The sequence below is a fragment of the Triticum dicoccoides genome, chromosome 5A (genome assembly GCF_002162155.2).
Source record: "Triticum dicoccoides isolate Atlit2015 ecotype Zavitan chromosome 5A, WEW_v2.0, whole genome shotgun sequence".
Lineage (NCBI taxonomy): Eukaryota > Viridiplantae > Streptophyta > Magnoliopsida > Poales > Poaceae > Triticum > Triticum dicoccoides.
The window spans coordinates 538,862,106-538,881,078 of NC_041388.1; the positions used below are offsets into that span (position 1 = coordinate 538,862,106).

General features: G+C 41.4%; 1 protein-coding gene and 1 long non-coding RNA gene across 2 annotated transcripts; one reads left to right on the forward strand and one right to left on the reverse strand.

The window, feature by feature from the left end:
* The first annotated feature begins 6,989 nt into the window (after positions 1-6,989).
* LOC119297761 (probable inactive purple acid phosphatase 29) lies at positions 6,990-9,799 on the forward strand. Its single transcript, XM_037575420.1, has 3 exons — positions 6,990-7,398; positions 7,845-8,236; positions 8,615-9,799. Exons 1-3 carry the CDS (start codon positions 7,107-7,109, stop codon positions 9,071-9,073), a joined length of 1,143 nt encoding a protein of 380 aa, XP_037431317.1. The 5' UTR covers positions 6,990-7,106; the 3' UTR covers positions 9,074-9,799.
* Positions 9,800-16,020: 6,221 nt separating this feature from the next.
* Positions 16,021-17,736, reverse strand: LOC119297762. Its single transcript, XR_005145729.1, has 2 exons — positions 17,619-17,736; positions 16,021-16,400 (listed from the first exon to the last, which is right to left on the reverse strand). It is a non-coding gene; the product is annotated as an uncharacterized LOC119297762 (long non-coding RNA).
* Positions 17,737-18,973: the final 1,237 nt, after the last annotated feature.

Here is an 18,973-nt window from a genome sequence, read left to right on the forward strand (position 1 = left end):
TACTCGGAAAGAAGACCGTCCGTAACGATTATGAAGCAGAGTCGCATAGTAATGGACCCGTGAATAGATGTGAGGACGAGTATTTCAAAAAATCAAAGGTAAGTTTGATTGGTTACATGGTACATACATACGATAGTATGTGCTGATTGTGTTTTATGGTCCTTGTGATGCAGACTTATATTCCTCTAAACAAGGAAAACACTCACTGGGTTACTGTCGTCATGCATAGCGGGAAGAGAGAGTTTCAGATTCTTGACTCGTTGATGACCGGAAAACTTGACAGTGTTATTAGAGAACTCGTTGAGGACCTGGTAGGTTTAACTTTCAAATGTGCATTTGGTAACATTCATTTTTTTAGTACACTGAATGACATTCTTTCCACCATGTTAATTATATCTTTAAAGAAAACAACTAGCAGAAGATATCCAAGAAGCAAATGCAATCGGAATTGTGAATTATCCGGATGTTTCCAATTGGCCTATTCAAACGTATGACATGCCAAAACAACATGATGGGTGAGTTCTTACTTTGACACAATGTCGGTCCTGTATGTACAGTAGATATTTAATCTTCATAAATTATATGCACTAGGAATTCGTGTGGAATATTTCTCCTTCGATGCTTTCAATATTGGGATGGTGACAAATGGACAGGCTTATTTTCACAGGTACGCAAGTAATGTTTATACTACGATGTACAATGTACGCTGTGCTAACACCACTTTTTTTTCAGAGGTCAATTGATGATTCGAGAGAGGTAATGATAGCGCAACTTATCTTTTCGAAAAGAAACAAGCTTGATGAAGTGAAAAACAAAGTTATTCGGATATTAAACAAGAAGAAATAGATGCGCCACGGAGGAGTTTTGCATGTGATTGGGTGGTACTGGAGGACTATATTTTCCAAACGCTTTGCGCACTTGCTTATAAATTTTATGTAATAGACATATTTATTGATTTGCCACTATTTTGTTCCGAAAATATTATACACTTAATTACGTTATTTATGTCCACATGATATTTTGTTTCATAAATATTATATAGTCAGTCTTTTTTTGTTTACATGATTTTTTGTTTCCGAATAGTTATATGCGTACTTACCGTTTGTATGTGTACACGATATTTTGTTGAAGAAATATTTAATACTAACTATTTTTTTACACTAATGTTACAATTACATATATGTAATATGATCTCGTTTATTTTCTGTACACTAAACTATGGTAGCACATTATTAAAAAAACACGGCGATTTTGTTTAGAAAAACAAAAAAATAGTTTACAAAAACAACATTAATGTTTAGATTTACATATATGTAATCGTGTCGTTGTTAAGTTTTTGTACAGTAAACTATGGCAGCACACTACGTGTTATTTTGTTAGCAAAAAGTTAGTTTACAGCGCACTGGGTGTTAGTTTAGTTTAGAAAAGCTAAAAAAATATTTTAGGTACAAAAATTGCCCGTCCGTCCACAGCGTGCCTTAGTAAGCCCATCGTTATCAAGCCCACCGGGCGACTACGACAGGCGTTTCAGAACACGTCGTGTAAACTAGGCCCAACAGGGCAGCATCGACGGGGTAGTAACCAGAGGAGTTCAGTGTGCCGACGGGCGCTGGGTATATAAGCTGGTCGTCGTCCCCTTCGGCCGGCAAGGTGGGACTAGACTTGCGTCGGCTGCGGGGCGACGTGGAGACAGCCAGACGCGACGTGGGCTGGCCCAAAAAGGCCATGGACGGCGCGGACTTCTCGACGGCTCGATGCGCCGTGGGCCGGCTCAGTTAACCCCCGCTGAGATGACGCGTCAGGGAAACTAACGCTAGTTTAGTCCCACCTCGCCGGCCGAAGGCGACGATGACCAGTTTATATACCTAGCACCCGTCGTCACATCGAACTCCTCTGGTCTATTACCCCATCGATGTACCCCGTTGATGCTGCCCAGTTGGGCCTGGTTTCCACGGCGTGCTCTGAAGCGTCTGTTGTAGTCGCCCGGTGGGCTTGATAACGATGGTCTTATTAAGACACGTTGTGGAGACGGGCGGGCATTTTTCTTCTTCTTTTTTTTCTTTTTCAACAACAATTCGCGGAGTACTTCTCTTATTTTAATATATTTGACAGCCGACGGGACAGTAGTAAATACATGCAGAATTCATAATATAAACAATGAATAGTGAATATTTATATCAACAATAATGATGTCTCAACATAACAATTGTCACCACAGTAATTTTATTGTAGTGGACAGGAAATAACAAGTCTCAAATAACAACGGTCTGTAGGCAATAATCTTGTTTCACACATATAAAATACTCAACACAAACATAAATTTAACAAATGTTTTTCATATAAATGGAGATGGGCGGGCATTTTTCTTCTTCTTTTTTTCTTTTTCAACAACAATTCGCAGAGTACTTCTCTTATTTTAATATATTTGACAGCCGACGGGACAGTAGTAAATACATGCAGAATTCATAATATAAACAATGAATAATGAATATTTATATCAACAATAATGATGTCTCAACATAACAATTGTCACCACAGTAATTTTATTCTAGTGGACAGAAAATAACAAGTCTCAAATAACAACGGTGTGTAGGCAATAATCTTGTTTCACACATATAAAATACTCAACACGAACATAAATTTAACAAATGTTTTTCATATAAATGGAAGAGGTAAAACACTTGCATCGTCTTCACTTGAGTCTTCAAGCCCAGTTGCTGCATAGAATAAATAAAAAAATTATGAGAATCAATGTACGATAGATGAATCAACGAAACTAACATAAACAAAGCAAAAAGACATATAGTTACATATAAATGGATGCAGTAAAACAGATGCACCGTCCTCACTTCTGTCTTCAAGCCTTGCTGCATAGAATAAACTATGAGAATCAATGTACCGTAAATGAAACAACAAAACTAACATAAACAAAGAATAGACATACTCTTCATTTTTGCTGCATGTGCTCCTGTTATGACTTGAGCCGCTGCATATGCTACATTTTCATCCAGATTTCTCGTCAAATGCTTTAGGCCTCTCATTTTTTGTCATATCTAGGCCACCCTTACCGCGACCTCTACTGTTCTTCTTAGGTGCGCCCTTGGTGGAAACCTTTACTGGATCACGAACCAGAATATGATCTCGGTTAGGCTCAAATGGATTATTGTTCACGAAGCTTCGCTGACTATCATCTTCATTTCCCTGAATGTCCTTATTCGCTATAATATCATCCAGAGCTGCCGTGAACTTGTCGAATAAGAAAGGATTATTGCATGCGACATGACATGCTTCTGAAGATTTGATGGTCAACTCACTATATCTAGCTCTGTCCTCAGCACTTGACCAACCCCACGCAAACAGATCGCTGGTGCGCTTCATGAGCTGTCCAGCTCGTGCTTTTTTTGAGAATCTTCGCAGGACACAACACTTGGGTATCACAGGTAAGTTCAGTGCATTCAAAACATGAAGAATATGCTTGCAAGGAAGCCCTTTGCGAGTCATACTTCGGCAACTACACTTTATAGTTTCTGCCGAGTTACCTGGCGTATAGTCCACATTAAATCTGTGATCCCTGTTATTCTTCCACGCAACCACAAATCTCTGACTATCGGTCCCTGTCAGTCTATCAATTACCTCAAGCTCCTGTACCTTCTTCATATCTTGTTGCAACATACTCGTTATCCTGACTGTTCTCTCTGCTGGGCCCTTTCCTATTGCTCTAACCATAAGCTATGGCAATTCCAGCTCGCACCCACTCTGGCCCGCCCAGCGGGGCCTGAGTGAGCTCAGTGGTCAGCCCCTGATGTTGCCTGCGTGAATGCTTTCGCAGCATACGACTCAATGGCCTGGCACTCAGTCACCATTACTGGAACAGTCTGTGAGGCCATGTAGTCATCATAAGCTTCATCCTATGGAGCCATGTTTTCGTTCTCTCCGTCTGCCATTTGTGCACAAACGGGGACCATCTCTCCTCACAAACCTTATGTGTAGTGGCATAGTACAATAATGCCCTGAACTCCTTCAATGACTTGTGGTTGAGGTGTTTCTGCATATTCTTTTCAATATGCCATGAACATAGACGATGCCACATGTCAGAAAGCACCTTCCTGATAGCCCTTATCATCGCTGCATCTCCATCGGTAATTACAGATTTGGGCCTCTTCTGACAGTTAGCTTTCAAGAACGTGTTAAGCAACCAAACATATGTAGCCTCAGTCTCGTCTGAAACAATGGCACAGGCGAATACCGTAGTGCAACGGTGGTTGTTCAGACCCACAAAAGGGATGAACGACATTCCATACCTGTTCATCTTGTATGTGCTGTCGAAGACGACAACATCACCATAGTCTAGATAATCCCGACATGACTGCGAATCACTCCAGAACAGGTTTTGGAGCCTGCCTTCAGCGTCAACTGTGTGCTCAAAGAAGAAGTCTGGATCTCTGTCCTTTCTGGTCAACATGATTCCTATGGCAGTATCAGCATCACCTTGTGCAAGCAATTTCATCTTCTCCCTATAGCACATATTATACAGCTTTGTCCTCTAAAACGGTGACTTTGCATAGGACCCATACCTGCTAACGATGTTGTCAAAAATGATATGTTTTCTTATTCCAGCTCCAGCCATAGCTAAGATCTCAGCTCTCTCAAATGCTTTGATCTGATTATGAGATCGGAGGAAAGGGACTTCGTCCGGTCGTACAAGAGTGTGGCTGTGATCATCGGAGAAACTGCTGACATACCAAAGATTGAGCTTTTTATCAAGCTTAACTGTCAAATGGGCTTCGCATAAGAATCGACTCTCCGGTCTAAGCCTGCGGGTCCGGCCTTCCATGGTACAGAACTTGGCCTGTCGTTTTCCTGCGGTGGAACAGAGATACCTCCTCAAGCGCACAGTCCATGCGCGATCCTTTGAACGTTTTAGCGAGTCCTTCCTGATGCTGAACCCACGTTCTCTCGCGTGCTTGTTATAGAACATGTACACCTCGTCTAATGACCTGAATGTCTTTGCCATCACTGCCCAATGCCTATCAAGTGACTCTTGCTGATATTCATCATAGCACATGTCAAGGTCAAACTGATCATCATCGCTGTGCTCATCGTTCCCGCTAGGACCATCTGTTCTTGTATTGTTACTAACCATAAATAATGTTAAGAACTTAGTTGGCTACCGCTCCCACTACGAGATGCATCGACCTCGCTCTCGGCATTGTCATCATCTATATTATTACGCTCATTGTCACCATTAGCATTTATCTGTGCACATGTAAAGTAAAACAAGTGGTCATACAATTTTAATGTCAATCATTGCCCTACAATTTTTTCAACATACCTGGCTCACACTATCTGCATAAAATTGTTCATCTATATCATATTCCTCATCGTCATCATTGCCATGTAGTTGTACAAATTTAAAAGGACATGTAAGTGTCAAATAACTAGTTTGTATTCAATATATTTTGATCAACATTGAAGGCACTTACATTACCACTGTACGATTCATCCTGACTCATATAGTTGTCTCCGGGGGGTTGGTTTGCATTCAATGACGAGGATCCATTATCGCTATTGGAATCATCACTGGCGTATCCGGTTACTTGCTCCATCTATGCACATACAAATAAGGTGTGAGATCAATGCCAACATTCCACAACATCATCGCGGATACAGTATATTCGTCAACAATGACATGACTATGTGGCATGCATACAAATTTGAACATACAAAATCATTATGAGGTCATTAAGAGGTCACTACTCTCTTCTCTTATTTAGCTAAGTAGGGAATCATTTTGCATAAAAAATGCAATGGACAAATCAAAAAGAAAAAAAGAGCCAGAGAACCTACTGTGCGCCGTCGAGGGGTCCTGGCCTGAGGTCGACGCCGATGCGCTGCTGCCACCCACGTCATGGAGGGCGCGTACCAGGACAGAACATTGACGCGGGAGCGCTGGGCGTTTCATCGGCGACACGACGTGTGGGTGACTACGGACACCGTCGGTGCTCGCGACTAGACGGGCACGTCGGGGTCGACGTTGTGACGACGGTCGACCACGACGGTGTTGATGCCACTAGGGTTTCCTAGGCGGGGATGGGGTGTCGTTTCACGCGACACTGGTGACACGACGCGTGGGTGACTACGGACACCGCCCGACGTCGTGACGGCGGTGGACCACGGCGGCGTTGATGCCGCTAGGGTTTCGTACGCGGGGATGGGGTGTCGGGGTGGGGCGTCGTTTTTTTCCTTTCCTTATCGCACTACCGAACGGCACAGTATGCGTACGACGCGGGCGTACAGAGCGGGACGTACACGCGCGGCCGGCCTGCGTGTACATAAATACATAATTTAGTATGGACAATACTACCCCTTCTACGTTTATTGGGGGGGGGGGGTGTACCGAAGTACTTCTCCCGGACCATTTGCACTTGCATCATCCTCGTGGCGTCAAAGTCGCTCAAGGAGGACCAATGTTGCTCCTTTTCTTTTTATTTCATTATTTTTCTTCATTTAGGCATAAGCTTTGGTCTTCTACAGCTCCGCTGCTCGCCGGTGTGATTCTTTAGAGTTTGTGCATTTTAATTACGCAGAATTTGAATGTATGCTTATTGTGTTTCATATTTCTTGATTGATTCCTTAACCGAGACTTTTCTTCCATTGCAATTTCGTCAAGTCTCGCTGGAGATATCTTTGCCCCACCACATGGAACTGCTCTGCTCTGATGGGCACTCAACTCACATCTGCCCTGCATTGGCAATTACCCAATGTGTACACGCGCAGAAGCATGTTGACCGACCTAGCTAGTCCACGGCGAGACCAGAGAAGTCTAGCGCCATCCAATGAGGAAGCTTCCCCTCCGTCGACCTTCCTCGCCACCGCGGACTCGCCGGCCCCGCACCGCACCGCACGCCATTCGTTTTGGAAAAGCACAAAGAAACAAGTGAGCGAGGGCGAGACCAGACCACGCCCCCCACGCCTCGCCAATCCGGCGGCCAAGATCGCCAAGCACGGACCCTCCTATAAAGAAAGAAGAATGAACCGAAGGAGGAGCCACCCCCGGTGATAGTGTTGCCCGGACTTCCCGCTCCGAACTACGATCCTCCGCCAGCATGCCCCGCCTCGGCTTCCGGCGCTCTCTTCCGTCACTGTCGTTGATGCCCCTCCTCGTCCTCTTCGTCGCGGTGGGTGCGGCGGGGAAGGGCGACGGCGGGCTGCGGTTCCAGCGGGAGGGCGGCACGTTCAAGGTGCTGCAGGTGGCGGACATGCACTACGCGGACGGGCGGAGCACACGGTGCAGGGACGTGCTGCCCACGCAGCGCGCCGGCTGCTCCGACCTCAACACCACCGCCTTCCTCTACCGCCTCCTCCGCGCCGAGGACCCCGACCTCGTCGTCTTCACCGGTACGCCATGCCAGTCCACTCCACCCACCCATCTCTTGGTTTGTTACTCCAGTAACAGTAACAGTAATCGACTCGATGCCACTGCTAGCGTCCTCCCAATCTTGCATTCAGCAACTTTAGAAACGGTTTACTACTAATGTTAGAGAAGATTGGTTGAAAATGCATTTGATTGTGCTATACTGTTAGAAAAGTTTGGTTGAAAATGCATTTGCATTGATGATAATTGTTGCCACCCCCAATGCATTTGGTGTAATGATCATTGATATAGATAATTTCATCGCCACAATGTCTATTTTTCTGCGAAAAAGCGGAGACCCTGGCCTCTACATCTTCATAGCAGAAGTTTGGAGTGGACACAATGTTACAAAAACTAGAAAGTCTTAAAAGAGTGTGGTGCCCGACCAAAAACAAATACTCCTACATGATCCACAATGTTTCTTGGGCAGGTGATAACATTTTTGGTGAGAATTCAACCGATGCGGCCAAGTCGATGGATGCGGCGATCGCTCCGGCCATTGCCATGAAACTTCCCTGGGCTGCTGTGCTCGGCAACCATGACCAAGAGGGTACGCTGTCGCGCGAGGGTGTGATGCGCCACCTTGTAGGCATGAAGAACACCCTTGCACGCTTCAATCCACAAGGAGTAGAAATCGATGGCTACGGAAACTATAATTTGGAGGTTGCAGGGGTTGAAGGAACACTGCTGGCTAACAAATCAGTGCTCAACATGTATTTTCTTGATAGTGGTGACTATTCCACTGTGCCATCGATCCATGGCTATGGTTGGATCAAGGCATCACAGGAAGCTTGGTTCAGGCAAACCTCTTCGAGTCTCCAGGTGAATTTGTCACCATCTTTCGTGCTATGCTACTTATACTTTCTCTTGCCGTACTGAGTAGGCTGTAGGCGGATGCCATTTGCAATCGACAACAACACATTAATTATCTGTTGGACCATCATAACTCTGCAAAAAAAATCAATAATTATTCTGTCGACGGAAGGCAAGAAATTTATGCAATTTCAAAATAGATGATTGATCTGTTCGCAGGCACTGCATTAGTTCCGAATACAATTGGTTTCAAAATGTTTTGCGTGTTAAATATAGATAGATGAAAGTAGGTGATGACAGTAGTTCTAGTACCTGTATAGTTTGGTGCTATGTACATACATATTTTATGTTAGAAACTAGAATAACAAAAGTTCATATGAAATGCAGCAAAACTATACGGGTGGACAACCCAGACAGAAGGAGCCAGCACCTGGTCTTGCTTACTTCCACATTCCCTTGCCGGAGTTTAACAACTTTACGGCATCCAATTTCACAGGAGTAAAGCAGGAGAAGGGTATCAGCTCGGCGTCGATCAACTCCGGCTTCTTTAACACCATGGTGGAAGCTGGAGATGTGAAGGCTGCCTTTGTAGGACATGATCACTTAAATGACTTCTGTGGTAAGCTCACTGGTATTCAGCTGTGCTATGCTGGTGGTTTCGGTTACCATGCGTATGGCATGGCCGGGTGGTCAAGGAGAGCAAGGGTGGTGTCTGTGCAACTTGAGAAGGCAGCGAGCGGCGAGTGGCAAGGCGTGAAGTCTGAGGTGCAACTTGAGAGGCTTGATGATCAACATCTCACCACAATTGACTCTGAGGTGCTATGGAAAAGAAGCTCTAATAGTTGAGGTACTCAACTATGCATGAGCATGGCGCTGCTATTTCTAGCTTGCATAATGAACACTAGATCGGAAGTGCGCCCTGGCGCACCGGTGCCTGGCTCAGCACAATGACCCAACGTATAAAACTCAAATATAACAAAGCATTTTGTGCATCCAAAGGAAATCAGAGCAATCACTCAAGCTAAATTTATTTTGTACAGATCACAAACAGTAAGTAATATAGTTGCTGCCCAGATAACTGAGTTTAGCATAGAGCATACAAATTAATGATATACCAGAAGCATGGTATAGTTGTTCCCAAGACAACTGGCCTTGAACTTTACTACAAAGCATAAAGGCACAAAGTGTACCAAAAGCAAGACATAGTGCTTGCTCAGGACAACTGACTTGAATTGGACTGCATCAAGTTCAGTACAAAGCGTCAAGACATAAGTTCTATAAAATATAGCCAAGAAATTCATACTGGCAAGCATAAGTGTCAGATTTTGGAGCTGCTCATAAACATAATGAGATAACAGACAAATTGAGAACGAAGCTCTGGAAACATCGATAATAGTAGGACATTTGTCTTTGTTAATCAAAGAACATCTAGTGTAGCTTGTAGTTAACCATTACTGAGAACTCCTACTTCCTCCTTCCAAGTGAAAAGGTTATTTTCTGAGGCGAAGCTAATGCAGATAGTAGTGGCCAATACTTGAATGACTTCACCTTGCTAATGATAATATGGAAGATCTACAAAAACAATATAATTAGCTAATGAACCTAAGCACTATGCAAACTATACAAAATTTAGATAAATGGAATACTGAGATTGAACACAAATTAGTAAAACTGTGCCTGTAGAGCAAAGTGCAGAAGATTGTACTTCACAATTCAGACATCAATGGTAGCCACCATGGGCTCTATCCTCTGAACTACGTTGATTGAGGCTTTATTTCTTTCTAATTGCTTTGAAGAGTACCTACATCTTTATAACGCCTTTATAAAGAACCAGTGTTCGCACTGTTCATGTAGGCCAGTAAAAGAAAGGTTCATGTGACACTATAATAAGTAGTTACGAAAACAGATTGAATCTAAAATGCAGCTAAATGAATGCAATAGAAAAGGTTACCATAGCTATTTCTAAATAACTGGATATGAAAGAGAAGTAGCACAAAGCAACACATATGGCCTTTTGAAGGAGGCAAGTGCATCAATGCTACCTCTGAATATAAAATTAGGCATATTGGGGCAACATATTTCTGTAGAAAATTGAGGGATTATAAAAAACTAAAAGGTGGTGTTCTATATAGAACAATAATTAGATCGTGTGAGCCTAGAGCAAGAGCTTTACACCAATAGTAGGAACAAAACTACTCCCTCCGATCCAAAATGTTCAAAACTGCGACACCTATTATGGATCAGAGGTATTATAAATCAGCATGATCAACTTATAATGTAGGGTTCTGCATCCATTTTAAATGACTCAACAACATACAGCTAAGATATACCGATTTTTCATTGTAGAAGTACACAATTCGCATAAATGAAAAAAAAGGAATGCACATATGTGCATTAGAATCAAAGTGGCCAAAAGTGAAGCACGGAGACACTTTATTTTCAAAGGAGGTGAAATTACCTTGTGAATCACTGGCACCACCCTAATTCAAGCTATAGGAGCATAGGGCCCTGAGCAAAAGAAGAAAACACAAAAGATTTAGTTAGTGGCCACAAGAGGACAAAGAAAGTAAACTGCACTATATATTGCTAGCTATGACAACGTCCAAAATATAATTAAAATCTAACGATCAGATCCACTTGTACATGTTTGGGCTCAACGGATCAGAGAACATATAGCGCAGTACATCTCTGTGTTTTTTATAGGAGTCCAGTAATTATATGAATAAAAACAGACTAACCGCTACATGGATTATCCGGGCAAACCGGCACATACATCGACTCTGCGAAAACTATGTTTGGGATAGAAAGGAGAACAAAATGAAAGCTCAAGAAATCATCACCATTCCCCATAAGAAGCCTGCTCCCTCACAACAACATAGCTGGAATAAAAAATATATCTAAACGAAGAGTAGACATGTTATAGAGATAAAAGTCGCAAAGAAGTGAATATATCTTTTGAAACTAACAATACAAATAGAACCAAGATAGAAAGTTCAAGACATGTGAATGTATCTTTCATGACAATGTTAAACAGAAGCCACTTTCCAAGATTTCATTGCGTACTGAACCAAGGCACACACATGGACATACACTGAATCCAACTTGTCTATTTATCAAAAAAGAAAGTAGTAGGAACGTCTTTAAAGAGAAAATACCACATCACCAAACATCAAATGCTTAAGCTTGAAAAGGTATGCATTCATCCACTGTTTACAATCGATCCTACCAGGAAGAAACATTTAAACAAAGTACATCAAGCGCTGACAAAAATATAGGAGCATCTATTCTAAAAAAATCTGAATGCTAACTAAGATTTTTTAAAAGAGTGAAAATCTAGTATGATACATCACATCTTAAGTTCAAGTGTAGATAATTTGATATCCAATATAACAGAAGCTTTAGTTAACAAAGATCAAAGGCATGAGCTTGAGTTAGATGATTCTAAAATAAAATCAAGATGCGTTAGAAATAACTCGCATAATATATACCATACAGAAAATATACACCTACAATTTTTTTAATTGGCCAACAATACAATAAAACAAAGAGGAATAATCATTACTGGTCAGAATGATTAATCAACAAAAAGTGCGACTCTAGAATTTGAATTGTGATATAAAGCACAACATCATCATCTTTCTCCCTACTATTACATTTGGATTGTGTGACTGCAAAATAGGCATCGTAATACAACAAACTGAAACAATGCAAAATAATTACACAGGAACAGAACCTTGGGTGTTGGCTAAGACTTCACGCAAAAAACACAGGGAAGAGATAACTCACTGATGCCGAAAACAATAGGATAATCACCACATGAACAAACAGAGATGCACAATTTAGGTTTTTTGGTGCCCAGTTAACGATGCATGTAGTAGGTAATACAACCAGGTCCCTCATGTAGATAAACACCAGTTTTCCTATCAAATCAATAATGAAATTGCAGTAAGCGGCACAACAGGAAAACCTATGCTAGTAACCAGGCCAATACCTCAATGTGAAGTGCAAACCTGAAGCATCATCTGACCATGGCGACTAACGGAGCGACAAACTAATTAATTGAGGCATTTTCCTGCACTCAAGAGGCAGTTAGGAGATAAGAGAAAGCAACACAAGAACAAACATATGCTAGAAGAGCATGTAAAGCATGCATCCATGAATAAGATGCATTGAAATAACAGCTGGAACCTGAGTACAAGCAAGGAAAATATCAGAATGCAATGAGGCATGAATATTAGAAGGTAGCACATGCGCACATCAAGACAGCAAAGAGGTATACCTAACAAAGGCTAAACATAAGCGGAGAAACCTGATCTATAGAAGTATAGAAGAGAGACAGCCACCCCGTGTAAATTTGAGCACAACCAGGATCTATAGAAGTGACCAAAATGCCCAATTCCAAATGCCAAGCAAGCACAAAAATAAAGGCAGGGGATAATAGTTTTACATGCTAGGCTTCTACCAATAAAAGAACAAAAAGCAGATACATCCATTGTCCAAACAAAATCTAACAGTCGCTTCATACAGGAAGAAATGTAAGCCTAGGCCTGGAAAGCATAGAAGAGAGGGGGAGAAGGGGACAACCTGCAAAGAGGTGGTCAAAGATAGAGCACGACAAACTGGCCAGAATAACGAGCACCTGTAGACAGCGGACCAACCTGCAAGGGGGAAAAGAGGAAAATGTACAACCATGGATGAGCCGCAGTTAACCAGAATTTAGACGGTCCAAAACAAAACCATGGATGAGCTGCAGTTAACCAGAATGAGAGGGGGGGGGGGGCTCACCACAATTGTGTTGGGTGGGAGTTGAAGAGGGAGGTAGGGATGTTGGCCTGCTCCTCTCAATGATATCAGATATAACCTTTCATCTCAATGTATTATTTAGTTATGTTACATGCAGAATGAGATACAAAAAGAACATGTAATATACAAAAAAGGGAATACAGCAACAGCAGAAAGAAATGCTAAAAGGGAACATAGAGCAGAAAACCAACCCAAAATGCAAGCAAGAATCTTTAAAAGGGAACATAGAGCAGCATGAGCATGAGGCATAGAAAAATGGGGTCACCTTGAGATCAAGAATCAGTGGCCCTCTCCCAGTTCAAATCAGATGGATAGAACCACTATATAAATGGGGTCACCTTAAGATGAAGAATCAGTAACCAGCTAAGGATGAATGCACCTTTTTGGAATTTTAAAGTAGCAAGACATTAAAAGTTCTCTTTTGCCTTCAATACTACACACATTAGGGGAGGTAGCTGCAGTTTTATTGCATAGTGGGCTCAGATTCGCCTTTTCTCGATCATATAACCTATCCCCATCATCTCTTATCACCAGATCAATCTGTTTACACAGTGGAGCTACCCTGGTTATCACTCAACAAGAATGACCATCTAAGGACAGATCAATAGGTATCACAGGATCAAAAAGGATTCTAGAGACAACAGGGAGGATCCAACTTGATACCCACAGGTGCCTTGATTGCTCAAAGGCACACTTATTCCAGCCACAGTTAATCATCATCGCCCTAGCACGAACGCCAGCCACAAACAAAGCGAAATGGCGAGAATTCCCCCGGTGGGGCAGGCTATTTACGCGCGGTGGCACGGTCGAGGTGAAACTGTTCATTCCAGCAGTAACTATTTTTTATCCGACGAACAAGGTCGTTCCAGGGCTCGATCCGACAGCTCGGATCGCATCAAGCGCACAGATCCAACGGCCAGGAGCCCAAATCGCTGAGGAGCTGGAAGGAGAGCTTATATTCTTATCTCTGGATGGCCATGTCCCATACAGTAGCCAAAGCAGAGGAGAAGGAGGAAGATGGAGCTCACCGAGGGAGGTTGTAGCCGAGGCAGTACTCACTGCACGCCGGGGTTGCGCGTGAACGCTGTCGAACCGGCAAGGAACCGCTTCCTACACCGCACATCCACCACCCGACCGCGTCAGAGTTGCGCCTTGCATCGTCCCGCCGACGAGCACGAACGCCACGGTCACATAATTCTCCTTGAAAACCACATATGCACACATGCTCTCATCTATTAGTATAGTTATACATAGAAATTGCTAGTTGCTTCAAACCAAAAAAACTTAATTCACGCATTCATTGCCCCTTTTCACACAGAATAATGCATCAAATCCTATGACTCAGAAGTTGTTGATCATAACAGGCCATGTCGCTCGTCTTGACACCAACGTGTGTTGTTAATGAGACCAAAAACTATATTAAACGACAATGGCCTATCTTTTCAGTGAACTAATTACCTAACCAGCAGTCATTTCAATTTATCAATTGAAGAATTCCCCAAACAGAAATTGAGGAGCAGGAGGAAGTTGGAGATCACCGAGGGAGGTTGTAGCTGAGCCAGTAATCAGTGGGCGCCGGGGTTGCGCCTGAACGCCATCCAGCCGGCGAGGAACCACTTCCCCGGACATCCACGCCGCTACATGAAGTGAAACTCTCCTGGCAAAGCAAAGTAAAATCTTATGACCAAATGTAATGGAAAATATAAATGAATTCCTTACCTACTGCATTTTGTGAACCAGAATAAGTGGGACCATATCTAGAGTATCATTCTCATGTTCGCCTTGGACAGAGGTTAATCGACGTGGTGTATTGAAACTCAGTACTCAATACTCCAGTTACATGTCAGTCCTAGACTCCTAGTGCTTGGTGATGCTCACGAATGAGGCAGGGGTGCGGGCAGCACCGTCATGGCTCACATAGGCACAACCCACGTGCTACCTATGTTAAACACCGTGGAGGAGAAGTGGCAGATGTGACGCGCTAGCTGGACGAACGTGGCGGCAGTGGGCAACAACTGTAGTACTAAAAGAAAATCAGCGTTGTTTAAGGTAGTAACAGCCACGGTCGAAAATAGTAAGTTTTGGTAATTATAACCCGACTACTTGTACACAATCAGACAAAATCTAGAAGGACCATCTAGCCAAACCATAAAAAGTATATATTCATGTTATCACCTGAAACCAAAGTTCCATGGAAGCATTCAGTTCAATGATAAACCATGCCATCTTGATTCATGCCTTGTAGGTATATGGAAAGGACCAAACAAGGATATCTCACAATTTAGCCCTCCCTTAGTGTGAGCCTCTCCTGCATATGCAGTTTTGAAATAAAGAAAATTAGACAAATGCACCTTTAAATATCGAGTTGTGCATAATTCTTATTGAAACAAAAGAAATATACTTCGCGAGAAGTAAAATTAATTAGTTACATTCTGACATATGTAGCTAACAGGCATCGTTAAAACAATATATTTCTATAATGACCAAAAAGGTTATATGCATGTATGGAAACTATCAGGAAGGTGAGTTTAGAAATCGACAAAAGGAAATTCAAGCATATTTAATTTTAAAAGAAGAAAGAACAAAATCTGATATTTCTTTTGGAAGTGTGTGTATAACAACAGTACACAAAGCTGTGAATTGGAAAATTAAGGATTATCAAGTAAACATAACACCGACTACCATCATGTGTCTTGGCGCGAGGGTGCCGGACCCAACGATATTGTAAGCCGTGGAAGATCAAATGACATGATGCATTAGTATGAAGGCAAGTTTAACACATGTAACAGAGCAACCGATTATAGTGTTCAAGAGTAAGAAGAAACATTTACTCTGTCCAGAAGAATAACATCATTGAGTTCAACAGGCTCATGAGATTATAAAAGCTGGAAGCAAGGTAGCATCCAATTTAGCACATGAGATTATGAAATGTTAATCTCCAAATTCCAGAACCATTCGTCATCAACATAATAGAATTAAAATAGGAAAACTTTACATATAGACAATTTTATTATATATAAGAGATATACAGAGTAAGTAGTCCCATATCAGAACATTCAATAGCGTGACAAAATAAAAGGAGATGCATGTACATATCAGAATTGAGATTCTCCAAATCCCAAATCTCGGTCATGATATATATTCTTTATCAGAATTTGAAGTACCACAATGGCCTAATAATCACTGTCAATGTAAGGTACTGCATGCTTTTCTTTCGCTTCATATGAACAGAATTTCTCTATTAAATAATCATAGTTGATATCAATGTCCAACCTTGAAAACCACTACATTAGTAACTCGATGCATTCGTTTTGTCTTCACTTTGTCATAGTGGACACATTTATTGCCCCATTCTGATTTTAAAACTCTGCTGCACAAGTTAATATTATGACAATATAAGTGCCAAAGATAATGAAAATGTTTCCTTCTATAAGCTTATAAACATAGGAGTGACATGTGGTGTCCTATCTTGAGTGTATTCTATCAGTAGGCTTGCAAAGATAAGATGACTTGCATGAGAACATCAATGCCAAAATCGTCTGCAGCTCACAAAAATGATAGGTCATAGCAAAAGTAAGGTGTCCTGGTGCAAAGCTATATACATTCATGCATTTTTTTCTTATATTATAGGCAGATTATTAACAAAAGTTCATAGAAAGGTGTAGCGGGCAATAGGTAACTTCCCGTGCAGAGTATATGTCCAGGAAAGAAGAGAAAAGGAGGTGCAGCACCACAATACATAATACTAAAGAGCACTACAATATCACAATAATTTGAAGGAGCAATTGTATGCCTAATCATGATCTAAACAGATGTGACTTTGGTACATGTATTTCTTTGATCATTTTTCATCTGAATAATCACGATCTTAAAATTATGACGGTCCAATTTGATTATAATCAAATAAATCAACCAGCTACGCAAGCATGATAGTTATTAACATAGAGACACATCACGCCAGTTCTAAATTTCATGACAGGTGCTTACTGTATTTTCAAATATTGACTGCATCTTATTAGAATCAAGAAATACATGTATACACGAGCAGCTAGTGCTCCCAGGGAACTTAATTAAGCTTATGCAGCGCCATGAATATCTAAATATACATTATACTGAATATATACGATGGATTTACTTTGGTTTTTCAGCTGTCGTGGTCAAAAGTTCTAAACCTGACTTATATTCTACAAAAATATTTACCTGGCATGATCCATTGTGTTGTTGCAGATATAAATATATATTTTTAATCAATCATTTGTACATCTCTAACCTCTACGATCTAGCCATGATTACTATGTAATTACAAAGTTCTTAACTTTCTCTTCATTTATAATTAGAACATGACACACTACTTTATGATGCTCTAGTTATCTATGTATAGAAAGCTTATATGCGTGTAGTAAATTTATAATTGTCCACCTCAACCAGTGTTATACAGAAGCATATATGATCCAAGCAGGATAAAGCATCAACAAAAAGAGATGGAATTACCTACGTGATTATGCATAGCAATCAAGGTGCATATTTGTATGTAACTAAAAAATGGGCAATCTTGAATAGACTTGAGGGATTAGAAACCAAACTCAACTCATTCTTGCAAGGAAGTAATTAACAAATTTACTGGGCAGATCCACTTGTGGCATCACTCTTGCTAGCTAATAACCATGATAGATAATACAGGACGATCCTTCCCAATTGCTGCAACAAACCAAGAGGAAAATAGCTCAATTAGCCAATTCGCTCACCAAAAAGAAGAAAGAAGAAATAAAAATCCAAGAACTTGAATTTACATTGCAATGGGTGAATGGATAAAAAAACACAAACGTGTAGCCGCACAATACGCCTCTAAAGTACAAAAGGCGGCTCAATGGTGACCTTAATGAACCATTACAAATGTAGGCCCCATAAAAACAGAACCATCTTCTGATAATTAAATGTGTGCCTTGGCGTGCCCGTCAGGCCAGTGGATTGTTGGGGCGATAAAAATGCACGTATGAAGAAACAAAAAATACTAAAGATGACAAAACAGGGAAAGACAAAACAGGGAAAGAAACAAAAAATACTGAAGATACCTTAATGAACCATTACAAATGCAGGCCCCATAACAAACCACAAGTTTTAGTTAAATTATGTGCTTGATGAAGTGCATAGAAAGAAATTATACAATCGTTCTTGTATCAAGTGGGGAGAAAAGCGCCACAATGTACAAACACCAACCTAGGGAAAAAGAGGAGTAAGGAGGAGGAGAAGAGTGGTCGACCTGAAGATCCGTTCACGAAGCCGCGACATGGAGATGATGTCCAGGCACAGATCGAGCAAGCGATCGACCAGAAGAACGTGAAACAAGAGGCAACAAACAAATCTGCAGCAAATCAAAGGTAAAATCAAATATATGCGGTAGACGGCGGCCTAGAAAGGGAGCAGAATGGATGCATACCTATATATCAGCGAAAACAGCATCAGATCCGACGTAGCAGCTAAACTAACGACAGACCTGCAAACAAACCAGATCCAAATCAAGGAAGAACAGACAAACGTACAGGAAGAAAGAACAGGCGACAAGGCAAATCAGCTTAACCTACTGAGAGAATGAAACTATATAAATCCTAGAGGAGCCTATCTCCTAAAGTTTCATGTAAAGGCAACGTGCAAAAATATCAAGGCACGTATGACGTGTTTATCCATAAGTCATAACAACCTCATGCGCACTTCTTTAAACCATTGAAATTTAATTCAAAACCAACACTCAATTCCATATTGTGCTAATACTAATCATGAACTTATGCATTTCACTTCAGTAGAAGAGCTTTATTATACCACAGCAACTGTAAATGCCGGAAATAATAGGATATCTAAATGTAAAAATGTGGTTACACCAAAAGTAACTCACAATCCTACACATTTAACATGGCAAAGAAGAAGAACCTCATTGCCTGCACCAAC

Bases quoted from the DNA above. Each gene is read 5' to 3' on its own strand.
- LOC119297761 (XM_037575420.1), top strand. From the start codon at position 7,107: ATGCCCCGCCTCGGCTTCCGGCGCTCTCTTCCGTCACTGTCGTTGATG. The intron at 7,399-7,844 runs GTACGCCATGCC...TTTCTTGGGCAG, and splicing joins CGACCTCGTCGTCTTCACCG to GTGATAACATTTTTGGTGAG. The intron at 8,237-8,614 runs GTGAATTTGTCA...TATGAAATGCAG, and splicing joins AAACCTCTTCGAGTCTCCAG to CAAAACTATACGGGTGGACA.